Source organism: Buteo buteo, chromosome 18 (assembly GCF_964188355.1).
Source record: "Buteo buteo chromosome 18, bButBut1.hap1.1, whole genome shotgun sequence".
NCBI classification, from domain to species: Eukaryota; Metazoa; Chordata; class Aves; order Accipitriformes; family Accipitridae; genus Buteo; species Buteo buteo.
In genome coordinates, this window is record NC_134188.1 from 22,367,240 (window position 1) to 22,387,695 (window position 20,456).

The window sequence follows — 20,456 nt, forward strand, 5'->3', positions numbered from 1 at the left end:
TATATTCCTTAAGACATACATCTTTCATTCACAGTCTGACGACACAGTTATATGCTAGCAAGCAACACTTGACAACTTCTCTGTATCCTTTTATGAGATGCAGGGGAAGCATGTTCCTATTCTGTTAAGTTCAACCTTAAATTTTCTTACATACTGCAAGTATTTGGAAAAAAAAAACCCAAAACAAACCCTGGGCTACAGTCATTCCATATTGAAGTTTTGCACTATGATCTGTTTTGATAAGTGAGAATAAACTTTGGGTGAGAAGAAGCTCAGATGAAGATAACTCTGCTTGCTTAGTTTTCCCACGAGGCTGCAGGGAGATTTGGATCTTGGAAATCCAAAATGAAAAAGTACAAGCCTGATTAAAAACTCCATTCTGTCTAGCTTCTACAGACAAGGGTAGTGTTGCTTAGTATTCATAAATATGAAATTTTACTAACCTTTTTTTAAGACTGACTTAGTGCCACTTCTCAGCCAGCAACTCAATTTTAATTCCTAACAAAACAACAGTTAAAACCAACACCATCTACCAGGGGAACAGAAAGACTAACAGACTTTCAAGAAAGCACGTAAAAGTAGCATTTCCAATTCTGCAAACATGTATTTAACTTGGTGCGAGGTTCGAATCCCATTAAAAAGGGAGTACTCATCTGTGCTAATTTACATTGCGTCACTGTTGGCAGGATTGAAATGCCAATGTAAAAACCTTGTGTATGTGATGGCCAAGGTCATTTACAAATATCTGAAGGTTGTACATAAAGAGGGTGGGAAGGATTTGTTCAAGCAGCAACACTGAAATTAATAGTGTGAAAATAAGAAAGGGCAAAGCTCCTTGACAGTGAAATCAATTTGGATGTAGAATAATCTGCCCCGAGGGAAGTGGAAAAGCCTAGATCATTTTTCATATTTAAAACAAATCTGCTAATCTTAAGTACTATGGGGAATAACACTGCAGTGCTGGGAGAGAAAGAGGTGGTGAAGGGAAAGGAACTAAATAGTAAGGCTCTCCCAGTTCTAACGTCTGTGTTTCTGTGATGAGATGCTCACAGATCCAGCATCCCAGGGCTGTGCTGGGGTCCAGCGTGGGCTCTGACCTAGGTGGGCTCACTACCATCACACGAGCAGTGTGAAGGTCTTCCTCTTCTTTCTCAAGGCTGCCTCTGGACTTAGAAAGTGTATTTGATGTTTGGCAATGTTGTCCCAAATTTTCCTCTACTCTTTTTAATTTTTTTTTTCCAAAAAGGAACTTTTCCCATTAGAGCTGATGTATGCCATCAGCTACTGATCCCGCTAATAAATCTTTGCGCATGTGAATCTGTCTCTGCATCCTTTGTGCAACAATGATGACGAAACAGCCTCAGAGATCAACAGTAACATTGGTGTGCGCTTGGCGAAGTTTTGGGACTGTCTAATCACCGGCCCAGACCCACAGATTTTCCTACAGTGTACACTGTAGGACCTTTATCACCCTGATCTTCATTCCTCAGTTTTGATCAGATATTTTCTCATATCTTTTTCTTAACTCTGATTCCCAGTTGACTGCTGGTGCTTCTTTAGATCTGCAAATGGAACTGAGGGTTTTGGTCTCCTCTATGCAATCTTTTGAATTAATGTCCCTAATAAATAAAGCTGGAGAAGGTGTTAGTTAACTGTGCTAAAACCCCCAACTTGCTCCTTTATCACTATTTTTTGTGGAATCACTTATTTGTGCAATCAAGTGCTGTGCACTTGACTTTGTGCAAGTGTAAACTACTGCATAAAATGGACCATTGCATAAAAAGAATAAGTTGCATAAAGACCTTTATTACTCTTATTTTGTGAAGTAGTAGTGGAGAAAGATTTACAATACCTACATGTCTTCAAACTACTGACTGAAAGATAACTGGAGCAGACTTATCTTTTGAACTGCCCTTTTGAGTTAAAGGAAGAGTGTTTGCACTCACAGGTGACTTGTAGCAGGCTGAATTATGGCAAAGATCTGGCTCAGGAGACAGTGAATCGTACCAGGCTCATGGTTTTCATTTAAAACATTGATTTATTTAGGCCTTACAGCTAAAATTATAAAAAATAAAGTCATGGGCAAACAAAAACAAAGTCAATCTTTGAGAGACTGGTGTGAGGTTTGTGTAGGAGGTGATGTTCCTACATCTTCCAGTAATGCATCTCACACTACCAGTCTCACAGACGGGATATCAAATTAGATGGACTTTAGTTTTGACCCAGGTTGGCAGTTCCTGTGTCCCTATAACCTCCCAAACATGGCCTGTGAGTCACTAAGTCAAGCGTAACCGAACTGCCAGAAATATAGATATGAAATATAGAGACTGTATCATCTTAATGAGTGCTAACGCTCAACTCCACTCTTCCAGAGCTTTGTGGGAAATCTTACTAGAAGAAAATTTTGGTCTGCTTCTAATTCTTTGACAATATCTACTGCCAATGCTATACATTTTTCTTTTCAACCACTTTTCTTAGTAGAAAAGCCAAGTAACTATGACATTATCTATACATGCATGCAAATTTCCTACCATTTAATTCAAGGCATTAGAAAACGAGTTACAAAAATAGCACACACATGAAGTTAAACTCAGCACAAATTTCTGCTGGAACAGCTTAGAAGAAAAAGCAATTAACTCTCAGCTGTAAACTTTGGTATTTTACCTGTGCTAGCAAATTTTCACCGTGCTATATTTAATCTGTGACCAATTTAAACATTACACTACATATCTTTATGTCAGTGACTCTCTTAAACATTTCTCTTACCTAAGCAGGGATGGCACACACTTGTTGTGGGATAGAAAACACTGCTACTGTAGTCCCTAACATTATGGCCACCTAAGAAACAATTTTATCTTATAAATAAACTCCACACAATTATCAGTCTGAAGAAGCAGGAAAATCTATGAAATACATGTATTTAACTTGCTCATTAACTGAAGAAATGACTCCATCAGTATTTTCTTTTTTTTTGAACCGGACAACAGTCCCAAAGATTTTTTACATTAGTATGGTTTTTAACTTGAAGAAAAACTTCTACTGGATTTTTAAAAGAAAGCTACAAAAACATTTCTTTGCTTCAGCTGAGTAGAAGCCTCAAATTTGATCTGACAGTATTTTTCACAGTTTCTAGAACTGTTTCACCTCTCTAAAAAACTAGGTTCCCTAAGGCATGCCAGTTCCCTGCTAGAGACAGCACTGCTACCGTGGCATAAATTGAAACTGAAGACTCACTTGTTTTCCTTTACTTTTGACAGTGACCTGGGCCCAACAGGTGTTATTATTAAATTATTGCATGTCTGTGTGGAGTGCCTCAAGATATCCTGGAGCAACGAGACACTGTACAGTTAAATTTTCCTGGCTATGTGCTGTTTTATCACCTGAATTTCACTTGATTACTTCAGCACATGAATGAACTAGATGCTGATGACAGCAGTATTTCTAATGTACCTTGCAGAAACGCTGAGCGAAATGTGTTCAGCTCAAGGGGAGCAGTCAGGGCAGCCAAATCATATGGGCTCAGGTCAAAACAGATGTGCAGCCAGCATCCACTGCCTGGCACCAGCTCTAGCCCTCGTAAAACGTGAAGACGGGACTGGAGGATGTGAAAATGCATGAAAGAGCAAGAGCAGCTGGACACATGAGACCCAGCTTTTCCTCCGGCACAGGGAGAAGATGTCTCTTCCAAGATACAGGCTGCACGGGCAGGAATGATGCTGACATCTGATTCTTCCATGACATCCAATACTACCCCCGTTTCTGAGGTCTTGCAGCCTTTGCCAGAACTTAAATCCAATAGAGAGAAAACCAGAAGCAAGACAGCAACAAAGCCAGATGGAGAAGAGCAATTTATTCCTCCTCCTGGCGCTGGGCAGTTTCGCACCAAAGCTCTGGAGAGTCTCTTCAGACCTACTAATACTCTATGCCTATAAAAAGGCCTTGTGGAGAAAATACCTCTGCTCAGCAATTTTCTTTTAATAATATGCAACAGCTTTTTTTGACTTCTTATAAAGATCTATAAGAACGAGTTGGTGAGGAATTCTTGCAACATGATTTCACGTTACTTTTTTATGCTTGTCATTAATTTCTGTTTTATGACAGAGGAAGTATTCTTGAATGATTGCTAACAACTAAATTCCAATATTGCAGAAACAATGGTTTTGTAAAAGATTTTCTGTCAATTAGTAATGGAGATGTAAAACCAGCAGTTTTATGACATGAATGATTTCCAAAGCTTATTTTAAGTTGCACACATGAAAAATCATTCTTATTCTCTGGTTACAGCAAAGCACATTTCAATCATTCTGAGACGGGGGAGTGTACAGTAAAATACTGATTCACAACTCTTGCAAATAAATGACATGCAGAATTATTTTCTATAAAAAGCTCAGTTCTGAGTAGAAGGGGGTTTTCTTGTCTGTAATTTTTCCACCTGTACGTATACAAGCAAAGAAGTTCAGGAGCCTGCAGTATCTCCACAGCAACAGCGTAATTCGCATTGACGCCGCAGGAGCTATATGCTGGGCTGAGCAGAGGGCTTACCCCTATACATTTCTAGGTAACTTTGCCTAATCTAGCCTAACCCAACCTGACCTAACCTAACCTATCCAAGTAGTTATATTTTGCACTTGGCAAAGCGGTACCGGAGGACTATATCTGCTACAAGTGCCTAGTGTAGTCACTGCAACTACTAGCACAAAGATTAGTCCAAAAGAAATGGCTGAGATGTTTAAGTTAGGCTTTTAAACTGCACAGTTTAAATATGGCCCCGTGGTTCATAAAGTTTAGATTATCACGTCTGATCAAGACAGAGCAGGTAAGAACTGCAAATCCTTGTCGCACCACAGCCTTGGGAAGCACGGAAGGGCCCTAACCCTGCCTCACTGTGCCTTGAAATAGCTGCTATGTTTTTAGAAGGTGCACCCAGTTAAGGCTCACGGAAATGGGATTCACTGCATCTGGTTTTAAACATTTACCCCGTAGGTGCCTGGGGCGGAGGTGGTGACCCCAGGTTCCCTTTACAGTCAGTGATGGATTCATCACATCTCTTTCAGACAACAGTGGCAGGTTGGTGCTCTTGACCATGAAGAAAGGAAGAGCTGTTCACTTTGGGATTTCTGAGGTGGAGAAATATTAATTTCAGAGAGAGCAAATTCATATTAAAAAAATCAGCTAATGTTTTACAACATTTACAGAATTGTCTCAACATCATGTGTAAATAATATTTCTGCAGGAAACCATGTTTCAGGCTTTCCAATTGTGCAGGTAAAATATTTCTGTGGCAGGTAAAAGGCAAGCTTGAACATTACGACCCATCTCTCTCTGCATGTGCTCCTTTGACATCTTCCAGAAGCCTATAAATAAATGCCTAATGGAAGCATATTTTAGCTAGGAATTCTCACTCTAAGCAAATTATTTTTAATATTAGTGGGTGTCCAATAATTGTCTGGCACTGAGACAATAAAACATTTTTGTTTTGGGCAAATTGCAATGTGTTTGTTAGAGTGTTATTGAAGAGTCATTTTGTTTTCACAGCCGAGGCTACACTGTGAACCACTCTGGATGCTAAATGTTGCTAGGAATGCTAAAACATTATTAGGAACCAGATCAGATCAGAGTAGAAATACTCTTTTTTCTTTTTTGAGGGCCTGCCTAAACCAAAGTTTCAGTTCAAATATCTCTAAACTAGGGGACTGAATTCATATTCTAACTTTTTACTCTGGTTCATGTCTGCTATTTTTAATGTGACTGAAACAATATAACAGTCCTTAGCAAAAAACACATACTGGGGCTCAGCTCAGCTTCTACCACATTTAATGGGAAAGCTCTTTGCCTTCAGCACGTTAGAAACACGATGTAACGGAAGTAAAAGAGAATACTCAATTCAATTGATACTGCAAGTGGAAGTAGCACCAAGGAATGGAAAAAGATTTATAAAGTAAAATTTAGTTACACAGCAAAGACTGACATTTTATTCCTAATGGTCAAAATTAATCAGAATTGGTAGTATAAGCCTTACAGGAAAAATGTTATCTTCTGCAGTCTACTGCTAGCAAATGCTGTTTGAATAGTCATAGGAAGGGCAAGCTAGAAAATTTTGGACCAAACTAAAATGCTTTGATAGTCACAGAGCAAAGTAAACAGCAAGTTCATCCTGGTTGCTCACAATCTTGTCTGGGATCACATCGGTGGGACGTGTGTCTGCAGGACAAGTAGGTTCAATAAACTCCCGCAGCCCACGGTCCTTGCCAGGGCCACGCTGTCGCTTTGCCTGTGCCCTGCCTGGTGTCTTGCCCATCTCACCTCACCTTACTGACCTGGCTTGATTTTGGACCCCACTCATCACTACGGAATTTCTGGGAGGCACAGGGCTGCGGACCAACCTTGGTTGTTGCCACCAGACTGGCCGATCGTGCCCTGGGACTGCACCCCTTGTTGTGAGGCTGCTGTCCCCCTTGTGTCCCAGTGGAGCAGCCCTCTCCTGCTGCTCCCCGTCACCATCAGTTTGCATCCAGGTTATTGTCCTCCAGCTGCTATCGTGGGCAACCGAGAGCTGACTGCAGTTCACTCTGCCCCCTTTAATCCAGTGTCTTTAAAAATAGGGGTGAGTATAGAAATAGAATAGCAACACTGCAGCTGCATCGTTCACTGGCTGCTCCTTGAAAACTACAGTAGCGACAGGCTAGAAAAAACATAAAAGGGTTGGATTACGCAGGCAAGTGCACACAGGCAGATTGCTCCTAGGCACATTGCTCCCAGGCATATGTACCTCCAGTTCCTGAAGATTACAGCTACACAAGTCATCATTTTTCTAAGCAATGGTCGGAACACCAGTTGGAGGGCAATTTATAGCTGAGCTGAGCACTTATTCCAGTAAGAGCGCTCAGATTTCTTTGGAGAACACCCCACAGGCAGCCATTCCCATTAAATAACAATGAGAAATTAGAAAGACTGGGAGAACAGAGAAAAGCCAGGCTAGATCAGTAAGGAGGGATAAATTTGGCTGAGATCAAGAATAAAGAATATTTAATTGTGTGTGAGTGCCTACGCCACCTTCACTAACCCTCCTCCGTACCATCCTTGCGGGTAGGTGTATGCTGCTTAATTTATGTTCAACCTCTTTTCTTCTTAGGAAATCACTCCACTTGTGATCCCACATGTTCTGGTGGTTGACACTTCCATTATCTTTTACTCAGTGTCTGTTGCTATTTTCTAATCACCAAATGTAATGGGGGGAAAAAAGGCAGAGGCCCCTCCTTTTCTCTTTTCATACACATACATATGGACAAATACACACCAACATGGAGACAAATGCTATTCCCAGTCCCATATCTCTCCTTTCACTACCATTTTGCTACCAACTAGAGGGAATTCAGAAAGCAAACATGATTAAGCAATCGAGTGGATTATTTTGTCAGGAAAATGGAGGAGTCAATGACTGCAACTTTTGGGGCATGACAGAGAATCTACTCTCTGTCCGTGCAAAGTAACCCACTGGAGAGTGTGTGTTATACCAGGCTCTCCAAATCAGCAGCTAGCTCCACAACAAAGATGCAGGTTTTTGAACATGCTCAGCTTGTGGATTTTCTTCTACTTTCTGTTATTGTGCCAGTACCAATCACTTTAGGAAATCCATTCATTTTGTCAAATATTTTTAGAAGAGAAGTGCAAAGAAAAGTTGGTCAAAATACACCGAATATGATGAAAACTTTCTGATTATGGACTACAAAACAGTTTTTCCCTAGAAGTGGTGAAACTTTATACTTAGAAAACTTCAGCCTAGTAGAACACTGATGTTAGAAACAATCTTCAATAGGCAGTGAGAGAGGATAGATAGTCTAATACATCTTTATACTTTGTAATTTCTGAGAAGCAGGGATTCATTTGAGATTATCACCTTTTTCTCTGCATTGATACACCCAGATCTGCCACAGTGAACCCCTAGCACAGACTGTGTACCTGAGACCAAGGCAGTTTCTGCTTGGTGAAGATGAAGACAAATAATCCAGTCTCCATATACACTGATAAGAGAAGAAATAGCAACAGGCTTAAACTGCAGCAGTTTAGCCATTTCTAATGATGAGGAGAGTTAAACACTGCAGTGGGCTGTTTGGGAAAAATATGAAATTTCTGTTGTGGCAGGTCTTTAAGTAGAGATTAGATAAATCTGCGAGAGAGGAGGAAGGTACAGAAGACACCCTCAGGGCAGGAATTGGACTCGGTGACCACCTGAGGTTCCTTAGAGACCAGTTTTTCTCTGATTTGATGACTAGGGCTGAAAATACCATGATTTTCTACAGCATCAATTGTTTGGAAATAGGTGGGTTGGGGTTTTTTTGGTTGTTTTTTTTTCTTCTTTTTTTCAAATAATATGCTGTCAAAACGTGTCCTATGTATTGAGTCCTGACAGTGAGTGAATTTTGACATTTGGAGGAGAAGCGCATTGAGTATGTAGAGGGTTTTATTTACACCACAATACAGATTTTGCTATCTCAGTCAAGTTTAGCTTTTTCCTTTCATGCATCAGTGCAGTGTTGCTAAAATGACAATAAAGCAGGAGGATGACCTTCCATTGCAGGCAGGGCTGTGGGATCTGTAAACAGAATCTGCTCATAAGAAATATTATTAAATGCTATCAAGCTTCTGACTGTCATAATAAATACATTCAGAGGCATCTGAAGGGGCAGGCTGAGTGCAGGGTAGGTGATCTGACTGGAATACGAAAAGAACTGTGGATGACAAGCTAACTGAATAGAAAAAAAAAAACCCCTAATGGGTAGTGATGGAGCAATATGGTGTGGGTCACAGCCCAGGACCTGCACTGCTGACGAGCAGCAGAGCTGCTGGGAGAGATTTTGGAGGGATGGGGCAGTCCCTTGTCTTGGCAGGCACCCCATCCCCATTTGGCACCCTGCTGAGCAGCCTCGCTAGGGCAGGCACCCATCTGCCAACGCATCCCCGTAATCACGGACCGAACACCTGCCGTGCACCCCGACACACGCATTAAACACTGAGAGCTTGTGAGAGGTATGGCATTTATTTCACCGGGAACTGAAATGGGGGATTTGTCCAAAAGACAATGTTCTGGAGTCACTGGCCAAATAGGTGTGAAATGAAAAGGCATATGGTATAAAAAACCAGTTCTCTGTATAAAATCAAGTTTTACCTACACATTATGCTTCATGATAGTGCAACACTCCTCTGGGAACAGGCAACATCCATGAATATTAGAAAAAACGGTGAGATGTTGAAAAAGGTCTTTCCAAGAGCTACAGTTTCCACTATAAAAATATTTTCAAGAGACAGTCAAGAAGGAGTATATGATCTGACAGGGAGCAAAGCAAAAGAGATGCTATTTTTGTCTTCTGAAAGACTGGTTGTAATTACAACAGTTGAGAAAAAAGCAGATTAGTGGCTCATTTTTTCCTCTGTAATATTTCCATCATTGTTTGACATTCTTTCTGATTCAGTAAAAAATCTGAAAAGCCCTCAACCACTGTGGGTTTTAGGATTAGAAAAGGAAAGGCTATTTTTGTTCAGCCTGAAGCCTATGGTAGGGAGAATTACCACGAGTTCAGTATGCTGCTTTGGCAGATATATAACCCTGCTCACAGCTACTAACATATTCTCCTTCTGGTGCAAAGGTGAGAATCAGAGGATACTTGGGATATGATCTTGAGTTCAACATAGCATAAAACATACTTTTAAATTAAGTTTGTGCTCACATAACTCCTGTAGCTTCCTCCAGCATAAATATCAAACATATACCTTTGGGCTGCTCTATTTTCCATTGATTATCCATAGATCAGTGGGCCCCATAGGCTGAGACAGCAAATGCTTAGGAAATCGTATCTGTGTTATCTTATCTTCATTTATCTTTCTTGTGTTTGAAACTTTAAGGTAGCCAGTGTCCTGGAAACCTGCCCTTTGCTGCAGTAGCACAGAGCAGCCACAGGGAACCGGAGGGGTGGACTGGTTGCTTTGATACTCCAGCCACCTTCAGTAACAATTAGAAAAGCTGGTGAAGATCATTACTACAATTATATGAATGAAGCTAGAGACTGAACTTGGTCAACTCGACTGAAGCGCAGTCTTTGCTTGGTGAAATGAAGCTGTTTCTACCAGTATTTGTATTCTTTGCCTTATTGCACAGGTGTTAGCATCTCTAACTGGTTTGCTATCTTTAAAAACGTTAATAGGACCTAGGATTGTGATGATTGATGTCTCTGAACCTGAACAAATATGTTTCTTTGGTCAAAATAAACAGAACATGAAAGAAAAGTAGCCCTATTGGGTTAAACCAGAGATCCAGTTAGCCCAGTAGCTTCTTCTGAAGTTGTCCAGTAGCAGATGTTTAAAAGAAAAAATAGAAGAAAAACGATCCTTCCCATTTTATAACCTCTCTGCTTCTTGAAATCAACAATTAGTGTGTCCTGAGCTACAAGAGTGCTAAAAGTTGTAATTGGATCCATTGCTTGCTAACTTCTCTAATTCCTTTTTAACTTATTTATTTTTTATACAATATCCTGTAATAATGAGCATCAGAATTTAATTATGCATTGTACGGAAAGGTACTATCTGTTGCCTGATTTAAACCTGAGACCAGAAGATTTCTCTGGAGCTCCCTAATTGTGATTCACATTCCCTGTTTTTGTATCCATCCTGATTTTGTAGACTTTAATTTCACAAGCCATGGATTGGAGGAGTCCAATGAAATGAATTAAAAGTGATACCAATATTGTAAATCACATTTTTAAAATATGTTGAACTAATTTTCTGCATGAGGCAATGCACCTAAGTTTGGCTTGAAAAAGAGGAACTTTTGGGCCTTTGAAAGGATTATCCTTTAGCTATCCCTGCTAACAGGTTTGTCAACTGTATTGCTGAGCATTCTTAAACACCTTTTTAGTGAGACACAAAAAGCTGATCAGCTGCAAATATCACACCCTCTGTAAGACTTTGTATCTTATCTCTGGATTTGGGATTAAAAATGAGGTATAAACAGATGAAAATGCATAAGACTTCTAAAACCTGTAGAATAACTAGACAGTTCATATTTTACAATTATAGTTAGCTCAAAGAGATTTTGGCATTATCTCATGAGACCTTTGCTGTGGGTTATTAGCTCTTAATCATTGCTTCTATAGGGGAAGAAAGGAATTGGGGCCAGCAAGATGATTCAGGTAAAATTGCAAGAGGATAACCCTTTTACCTGTGCCCCCCCCCCCCTCCAAGGATTCTCTGTAATCAGTTAAATTTTGTTTAAAAAATGCTTCCATGCACATCTCAGGACCAAATTTAGAAATATCCTATGAAAAGCTATTCTCCCAATTTCATCTTTAGAGTAAATGAAGACAGTACCACTTGCCCACACGGTCACGAATGTTTGAGCACAAAAGTGCAACAGACACACATAAGCCCATTCCTATCTGAATTTTAGCTTGAATTTGAAACAAAAGAGTTCTCCTGGGCCTACTGCAGCCTTGCGTATCTGGACTGAATTTCTTGCTGATTAAAAAAGTAAAGCATGCACTGTCAGACAGCTTACAATGCTTCTTTTTGAACACTGAAAGACTAAATGGAAATGCTGATCCCTAAAATGCGCATACGTTGTATGCGCACACCTGTACTCAAACACCTCCTTTTATGTGTTGGTGCTTAATTTAACAGTCAACCCTTCTTCCCTTTATGCTCTTTCAAACACAAGCCTACATTATCTTTTCCCAAAAAGCCTTGAAATTGTGGGATTTTTTTTTTTTTAATAGGCAAAAGCAAATTTTAGCAAATACTAACAATAGAAAGTGTACTCCCAAACGGGTACAACGGTCATGGTCTGTAATTACGCAATTTCCTAAACACTGAAAAAACATTGACGTGAGTGGCTGGAAGATTAATGTTACACTGATGACAAAAATGGAAAAACAATTTGGGGAATCAAGAGGTAATTAAATTCTTGACAGACTCACTTGAATAAGGACCATTAGCTACATGAATGAATTATTCCCTGGAGGCTTTGATTATATACAGGAAATAGACATTAAACAAGTACTTTCATTGGCAATATAAAGCTTATTATCTCCCAAAATAAACGACAACATGAGAGTGGTCATTTCAAACTAAAAAATGGAGTTTTGACTCCTGAAGGAATGCGATGGGATGAATAAGTCCTTTCACAATGCAGTTTGTTATATATTTTATACCAAGTTATCTGCATGTGCAAATAATGTGCAGAGGCTGAACTCTGATTCTATGTACCTTGTAAATCTGGTTTCAGTCAGTGCAATTATTCTGCATTTGCACTGAACTCAGGAACTGTTCTGTAGAGCAGTAACGGGGAAGTATTCTCAAGTATGAAATATTACCTTGCTGACACGTAGAGACTTGGGACCCTCTGCCCTAGGAACTGCATGTCCATAGCAAGAGGAACTCCTTACCCTGCTAATCTGTCTCAGTGAAAGGACAGAATAAACTGGGATAAGGGAAGTATTATTATTCCCCTTACAGTGGGAAACTGAAGAAAGAAGAGATTAAGAATGAGAATTTCAAACTAGGCAGAGGACCACAGGAATGGTGGGTCTGGAAGGGACCTGCTGAACCACTTGGTTTTGTCCCTCGCTAGCATCTACCTACGGCTGTGTCCTCTCACCACCTGGTTTTGGCCCTGCCCTGTGTTTTCTGCAGCCAAACAGGACTTTTTGCCGATGGTTTCTGAAGCTCTGTCTCTTGGTTTGCTCTCAGAAGTCAGGACCGTTTTCAAAAATAAATCCCTGCAAACGTAACGTCAAGCATCCACTACTGCTACAAATGCAAGCTACGCTTCAGCAGAAAAATTATACCTCAACAGCCAGGACTGTGGGTATTTCTCATGCTATAACTCTTGCTAGCCAGACGGCAATGCACGGGATGTTAGACATCAGGCTAGTGAGAACTGTTGGCTGTTGGGCACAATAAAGCGCTGCTGCAGAGCGGTAGCAGCAGGAAGGCTGTTCTGTCCCGATAGCGCTGGTGGAAGGGATTTTGCCTGTTTTGTGTTGGCTGGCCCATCGTGCCTGCTGTGAAACACACCTGTGTTCAATGTCTGTCACAACTGTCAAAGCAGAACATCTGAAACCTAAATTTTGCATCCAGGACTCTTTAACATTCAGCCTTTTGTTTGAGATTTAACAGCTTTTGAAGCCAGGGAATTTACACTTCATGCCCTATTTCATTTAACAATTATCCATCTGCACTGGGTTTTAATGTCTGTTCTTCGCTATCCATCATTTAACTACAATCGCAGCTATCACAGAATGCTCTTTATTTTCTTAGTATCTTCCAATTAGGAGGCACTGTCAGTCAGCATTATTATAAAAAGAATTATTTAGAAGATTATATCATACAATACTCCTGTCTATATTTCACTATACTCCAGGTCTTGGTTGCAACAATCTAAATATTCCTTACGTTGCCAAAATTTTCTCTACTCTGAAACATATAAAACAATTACAAAGTGCAATTTCAAAAGGTTTCACTATTTACGTACCCCTTTTGCATCAATTACACCAGGTTTTGCGTTGAATTTCACTGTCTTCAAACGTGCACGCTCCTTTCTTTCAACTCTGAGGAAAAGCAAACACAAATAAACACGTTGATTATAGCAGTGTTTTGTACGACATGTTTGATATCTGATCTCCCAAGAGCATTGGTGGCTTACTATGCATAAAGTGAGCATTTAAGACAAATTTTATAAATTGGAAAGAGTGAGATGTCAGGTCACTTCCTCAGCCAAGCAGCAGTTTTCTGGCAAACACAGGACTGGATTCGAGGAGCCTTGGCTGCCCTACGCCAGCAGAACAGCACTCTCTCCCAACACACGTGGGAGTGTGGTAAAAAGCACATTAAGGACAGATTTACCCTCTCTAATTTAAGCTGTCCAAAAATCAGGCAACATTTAGAGTTCTTCTGTGGTCAGAGGAATGAAATAAGGACAGAAAGAGAATAAGCTGTTCACCTCAGTGCTTTCAGATGTGCACTTCACGATGGAGTAAATTTTAGATCATGCAAATAAGGTAAAGTGAATCCCACAATTTCTGAATCTATTTTTAAAAAAACCCCATGTTTTCAGACTAATTAACTGCTTAAAAAATACCTTAAAAATTACTATAAAATAGCTTACAAAACAGCATGTGACACACAGCAGTGGTGAACAGTGTCTAAGCTCACAGCAAATACAAAGTAAAATGGAAGAAGTTTCAACACGATGGGTTGCGAAGATGTAAGAAATTGCAGTTGTTGGAAAGGAGAGTCTTGCTCCTTTTCCCTCCCACTGCCTCAGTTCCCATTGCTCCCAGCAGAGCCCCTCATTGCTGCCTTCTCCGCAGCAGAAAAGTAACAGAGTAATAAAAGTGAATAGGTTGTAATGGTTTTAAAGAGTTAATCAACTGACTGAGATGATCCAGGCTGGAAGAGGGGAAGGGGAGGATCCTCTCCCGTATGCTTCAGAGCAACCTTTGCCTTGAATCTCCAAGAAAAACAGAGAATTTCTTATTAACCTGAGTTTGAGGGAGGTACCTAGAAGCTTTCCAGGGGCCAGTGTATTATTGGACAATTCTTAACAAATGTGTTAGGTATTCTAAGTTTTCTCAAATTGCCTCAAACCCATAAACCAACATTCACCATGCACACGCAGTCAGTCTGCCCATAGCTTTGCAGAGCCACTTGCACATGGTCACTGTTTAAATCTTAGGTTCTGCAAAACTGACTTTACAATACCATAGAATTTTAAGGGTCTTGCCCTCAGCTTGACCGAAGTAATTTTGAATATGCTATCACTGGAAAGTTTTTCTTGTTTTAAAAACCTTATTTACAACTGAATTTCAAATTTATCTTCTGAAAGATGGAGGTATGCTATTAGAATATTCACATGCAGAGAAACTTTCTTGAGGTTTTGATCACTTAAAACTACAGTTTTGCCAAAAAAGAGCATTTCTGAGGAGATGTAGAAATGCCTAGGGGCAGAAGAGCTATTTTCAGCCACTCTAAAAGGCTGTGAATTGGGTGGGTGGTCTTATTTAAACCATGCCCTCCACAAACATCTGCAAGCAGATAGAAGGCAAAAAATTTATTTTTCTGACTCATTTCAGTGAAGCCCTCATTGCGAGTGGCTGAGTTCTGAAAACAAAGATGGGCAGGTTCACACTACCAAATAGTGTGGCCAAATAGGAAAGGACACAAACTATAAGTTTTGGGGTTTTCTTCTTTGGGCTAGTTCTAGTCTGGCCCCATGAACTGACCACCCGTTGGGTGCATTGGGTGCGCTCATCCTCACGATCAGTTTACTACAAACAAATCTAGTATGTGTTCACCAAGACTGCCCCATGAGATGAACCAAAGGACAGAAAGAGAGGGCAAAAAGGACATTTGCTTTGAAAGCTCAATCCTGGTCTGAAAAATCAGAGCCTACAGCCCTTATAAGCCCATCTCCTGTGACCTGAGAGCCCAAACTGCAGTGGTATGACCCAAAATGTGGCTTAGTCTGTATAATTCTGGTATTTATATATTTAAAGGAAGTTGAAGTGCTCCAATTAAAAGCCTCAAAAGTTATTTGATCCTGATAGCTGTAGCTTCAATAAACACAGCTTGAGAGAGGAGTTGTTATATTGTATATGCAATGCTTTCAGAGTGAGAAAATACTGAAATCTAAAAAATTCTCTTTGGGAGAGAAATACATATCAAAATCATCGGCAACGAGCTGATGCCAAACAAATTAATTCTAAAGAAAATACAGACAGTTTTACTTTTTAATGCTTAATATCTTTAGCCACCAAACTAATATAGAAGAGGAATGTGTGGCAACTCTATCCATTTGTATCATAGAATCAAGACTGGACAAACAGAAGTTACAGTCCTCAGTATAGAGGGAAAAAAGAGACACACAAGGCATTTGTAAAGGACATCACACTAGATAATTCAGTGTTCCTGTTCCTAAATATTATGGATCAATATCCTGATTTCCAATATTCAATGAATGAGCATTATTTTAAAAAATGTCAGTAAAACTTAAAATCTATTAGCATACTGAAATATATGTGGTAAATATTTTACCTGTGGGAAAACTGTGTACCCTTAGTATATTTGGAAAGTTCACCATTATTGCAAGATTTACATAAGTTGTATATTTAAACTTTTAACACAGTATGCTTAAGTAATAATGCCAGGAATTAAAAAAAAAAATATCTAAGAAGGGGTGAGCTATCCCCTAAACAAAATCAACCCCTAAGAAAACCAGGTGCAGAGAGAGAAATCTAAAGAAAGGAAGAAGCTATTCATGTCCTTACTCACCTTGACTAATATGGTCATTACTGTAAAAGTGACATTTACTACCTTTGCAAAATCATCTACAGAATCTATAATCTACTGGCCCAAGCAAAAAAATCTGATCATCTACCTATAATTGGAACAGTAACTCTATTTGTCTAGGATTAGGAATTGCTCTAGGAAATCTAAGTTGAATACTGCAAAGCTAGCTTATAAGAGCTCGATATTGTATTTTTATTAGACAATAAATAGCTGGTAAAGAAGTGAGGTTTATTATATCCTCCAAACTGGTCCACATATGACCCTTTTTCTAACTTTCAGTTTCCCACAAATGACATTAGAATACATTCCTGCAAATCTCTTGGTTTCTAAGTATGGATAGTAAGGATACCTAGTTTCTGAGAATTATTTTTTAAAATACAAACTCTTTTGATAGAATGATAATTAACACAACATGTTTCCTTCTGTCTGAGTGGGCTTATATATTTCCTACTGAAACACAGCAAATGTTGGTTACTATAGTTACAGTTTAAATTTAGAATAAATGCATTTCTCTGTAAGTGTGGAATATTCATATGGAAACAGTGCAAATGCAGCTTTCAAATTAAATCTATGTTATTAAAAACACATGAACAGTCTCAAACTTAAACTGGCAGATGAAGTCCCTTGGTAGTACTGGTAAGAAATGAAGACTTCAGGCTGTGTAATTGCCTAAATAGGATGGATGCTTTCTGAGAAAATAATTAGCTCAAATGAACACAGCATTCCGCTTATTAATCTGTGTTAACATTTAAACTCATTCCAGTCCTGTCTAACTTCCGAAAACATCTGCTTTTAACTTCATTTCATATTCACTGCATAAAGAAATTTGGAAATTAACCCTGAAGAGTGGATCTTATTTATGAAATTCATCATAATTGCATTAACAGCCATGGAGGCATCGCTGCTTTCTACAGGCATAGCAGACAGTTGAGGAGCTGCAGAAACATTCTGCACTGCTTTGAGAAGTATATAAATAATGTCATTAAGTGCCATTAATCCTCCAGGCAAACATACCAACAACGTTCATACATGCTCAGCATGCCTGCCGAATATTACAAACACTTCATAATCTGGTACTGTGTTAAAGACAGCACACAGTGTTGCCTCCCATTACAATTTTCCTGACACCTTCCACAATAAAACTGTTCTCGGTTACTTATAATTTAGCTGAACTGTAAACCTCCAAGCTGAAATTTCATGTGTCTCAGGGCAATTACTTTACTGTTGCTGCCCGAAGTGTCAATGAAATGGGTTAGGTCTTGAAGAAAGGCTAGGATAAAATAAATGGTTTTGCCCAGTTTATAATATCCTCTTAAAGCACTTCAGCTCAGGTGCTCTACTGCCTTCATGTCTGGGACTTGAAATGTGGCAGTAGGTTGCTCTGGTATCAGGGATATACCTCTCTCTTTCCTGAAGAAATCAACCGAATATCTGAATGTCGGAAAAGCTTTGGTTTTCACATGCTTTGGAGAACTCTGTTAGCATTTAGCTCGGTTCTCCAAAGATTTTGTCTTTGTTGAGGTGGTCAGGGTGCAGGACTGCAGTGAACTAAGATGTTCCCATAATTTCTTATCTAAGCTACTGGGACACTTTTGCCATAGACAGAGCTAAAAAGGTAACTAAAATGAGGGCAATAAAAAGTATATAATATCAGTTCTTTGAGCAACATTGATCCAGCTCTTAGAAAATACATCTTAATTATTATTTAGAAGGAACACTAATTCAAGCACTTTTAGTACTTTTTTGAATCTTCATTTTTGCAATTGCTACTGTTAAAGAAAAATAAACTTTACCCCCTTTTTCCCAAAGACAAATGGAGTTTAGGCACAAAAAGCCTTTTGCAGCAGCTGACACTGTGAATGCCTAAATAGCACACGAGTGTAAATTCTTTACATTGCTTTAGCTGACAACAAACCTACCATCCCTTGGACAACATATTGATCAGTCAGCTGAGGAAATTGCTTTTAAAGGAAGAAATGTTTCACTTCAAACTGTACCCATTTTTCATTCACCACTGCAGCACAAAGCAGGATAATGGGGAGGGGTTGTGCAAAAAATGAAGTGAAGGGGGAGGATTCCCATCTGCAAAATTTGCAGAGGCCCATGCCCCTTTCTAATTATAGATCTTCTTGGTAGAGCTATGCCTAATGGGTGGAGGAAAGCACAGATACAATTTCCAAAACTACTTCATGGCTCAAGTCCCATTTTCACTGAAACTCAATGAGATTTCCAGAAATGCTCAAAGACACCTACATCCAGCATTCAGTCGTGACTTGGGAGCTGAAATGCTCTGAGCCCCATGTGGAGACAGCATCACCTTGCACAACTGATGGGGATTTCACCTCCAGCTTTCCACCCGCTCTCCAAGAGTAGCTCCCTGCAGACACACTGCTTGTGTACAGGGACATGGTCTAAGGCCGTCTGAGATCTGGGACAGTTGGAGTATATCCTGTATACTCATTTTGTCTTGGAACATTTCTTGGTAGTAGACACCTCACGGCCCTTTTTTCAAAAATGGTCAGGATTCATTGTCCTCTTCCCACGTAAAGCTAAAGAAGTGGAGAGGTACATTGAAAACATATCTCTGCCTTCAGTGTTTCCTCACAAGCAAGTTCAAGACTTCAGTTCTTTGGGATGCTATTCTCTCCCTACTCCTCTTCTAAGGAACTTATTACTGGGATGCAACACTCACTGCACTGCAATGTCTATCTGCTTTTGTGTTTCTGGGCATATGTAGCTGTTGAAAATGAGCCTCTGGGATTTTTCAAAATCAGACTTTCAGTTCTTCATGTACACTGCAAACAAGAAGAAATCAAGCATAACTCATCCAGACATGAACTGTGATCCTCCATTGTTGGGGGTTAATGGACCTCTGGGAATTTTGTCAGTGCCTTTCTAAAAGCACTAATCAGTCTTCACAGCGGAGATGTAAAATATCAAGTGAGACATGCTTTAAACTTCAATAACAGCATTTGCCACTGATGTAGAATACAGATGCAAATTGCAAACTGGTGTTGAGAATCAAATAAAATGGTTACAGTAGCCTAACTTGCACAGACTTGGCACTGAGGTGTTCTGCAGAACAAAAGTTATTTCCAAATCTAGCATGAGAACTGTAGTAAGGGGAGTTATGAAGTAGAAGAATGCAACGTAAAATGGATACTTGAAAGACCTTGCTATATTTTACATCTTTGTTAACGTGTTTCTTCTTGTCCTGCTTCGCCATTTCCAGGTCACCCACATTATATTTATTTTGTCTACTCATCAAGTGAAAGATAAGTGAAAATGTGTATTACTATTTATAGTCCAAATATGTAGACTCAGTCCATAGTTTTTTATTGCTTCCATTCTCTGCCCTGCTTAGTTTTGTTTATGTGAGGTCTGGAGCTTGCCAATAGATTCCCATTCTCAAAATTATTTTTGAGCATTCCTGAAGTGGTATTTTTGCAACAGAACATGTATTTTTCAGTAGGAGAGAACATGCTGTCGTTCAGCTCTCCATCTTCAGTGACTTGCTTATAGAGAGCAGTTTAGCACCTGGTCAATATTTTATGAAAAAAGTAGACCTAATGCCATTAGGAAGTGAATTCTCATAAAATTGTAGAACAACCTTATTCTGTTTAAAAGCTAAGGGCTATTTTCCTTCAGCATAAAAGTTTCCCATCATTGCAATAGAACAGGAAGAGGTTTATTCATACACATACATATCAATTTTATTCCATACTTATTTTTTTCCAATTAGATTAGTAAGTATAGTCTGGTAACTTATTTTAGTAACATGATTATGTCATGTTAAAAAGTTGTATCATCTAAGGATTAAAGTCTTAAGGGATGTTTAGAAAGGTAGACAATTTATAGGAAACCATTAAAAATAAAACTCACTTGAGTGGATAAACATGCCCTTTTGCCAAGCTGAGCAGAATAACAAATTTAAGTTGGCTTTTTGCCCACAGGGACTTCTGTGCTGGGAAAAACTCTGTTCCTTATCCTCAAATGTTTGTGAAACATTGTTTTTTATGTACTTTCCTCCCCATTTTGCTCTGAGAGTGTGGTTACATGTATTTGTAGGGAGACTGTTGTCTGAGAACACAAATATTGGGCTAGTACCATCATACACC

At 39.4% G+C, this 20,456-nt stretch overlaps 1 protein-coding gene across 2 annotated transcripts in view; it reads right to left on the reverse strand.

Moving 5' to 3' along the window:
* The window catches only part of DLG2 (discs large MAGUK scaffold protein 2), a 1,017,318-nt gene that overhangs the window by 36,014 nt on the left and 960,848 nt on the right, over nucleotides 1-20,456 (reverse strand). For both annotated transcript variants that reach the window (XM_075050147.1, XM_075050146.1), the window contains one exon: nucleotides 13,523-13,598. In XM_075050147.1, the coding sequence (XP_074906248.1) occupies nucleotides 13,523-13,598 (76 nt within the window). The remainder of the gene's footprint in view (nucleotides 1-13,522; nucleotides 13,599-20,456) is intronic.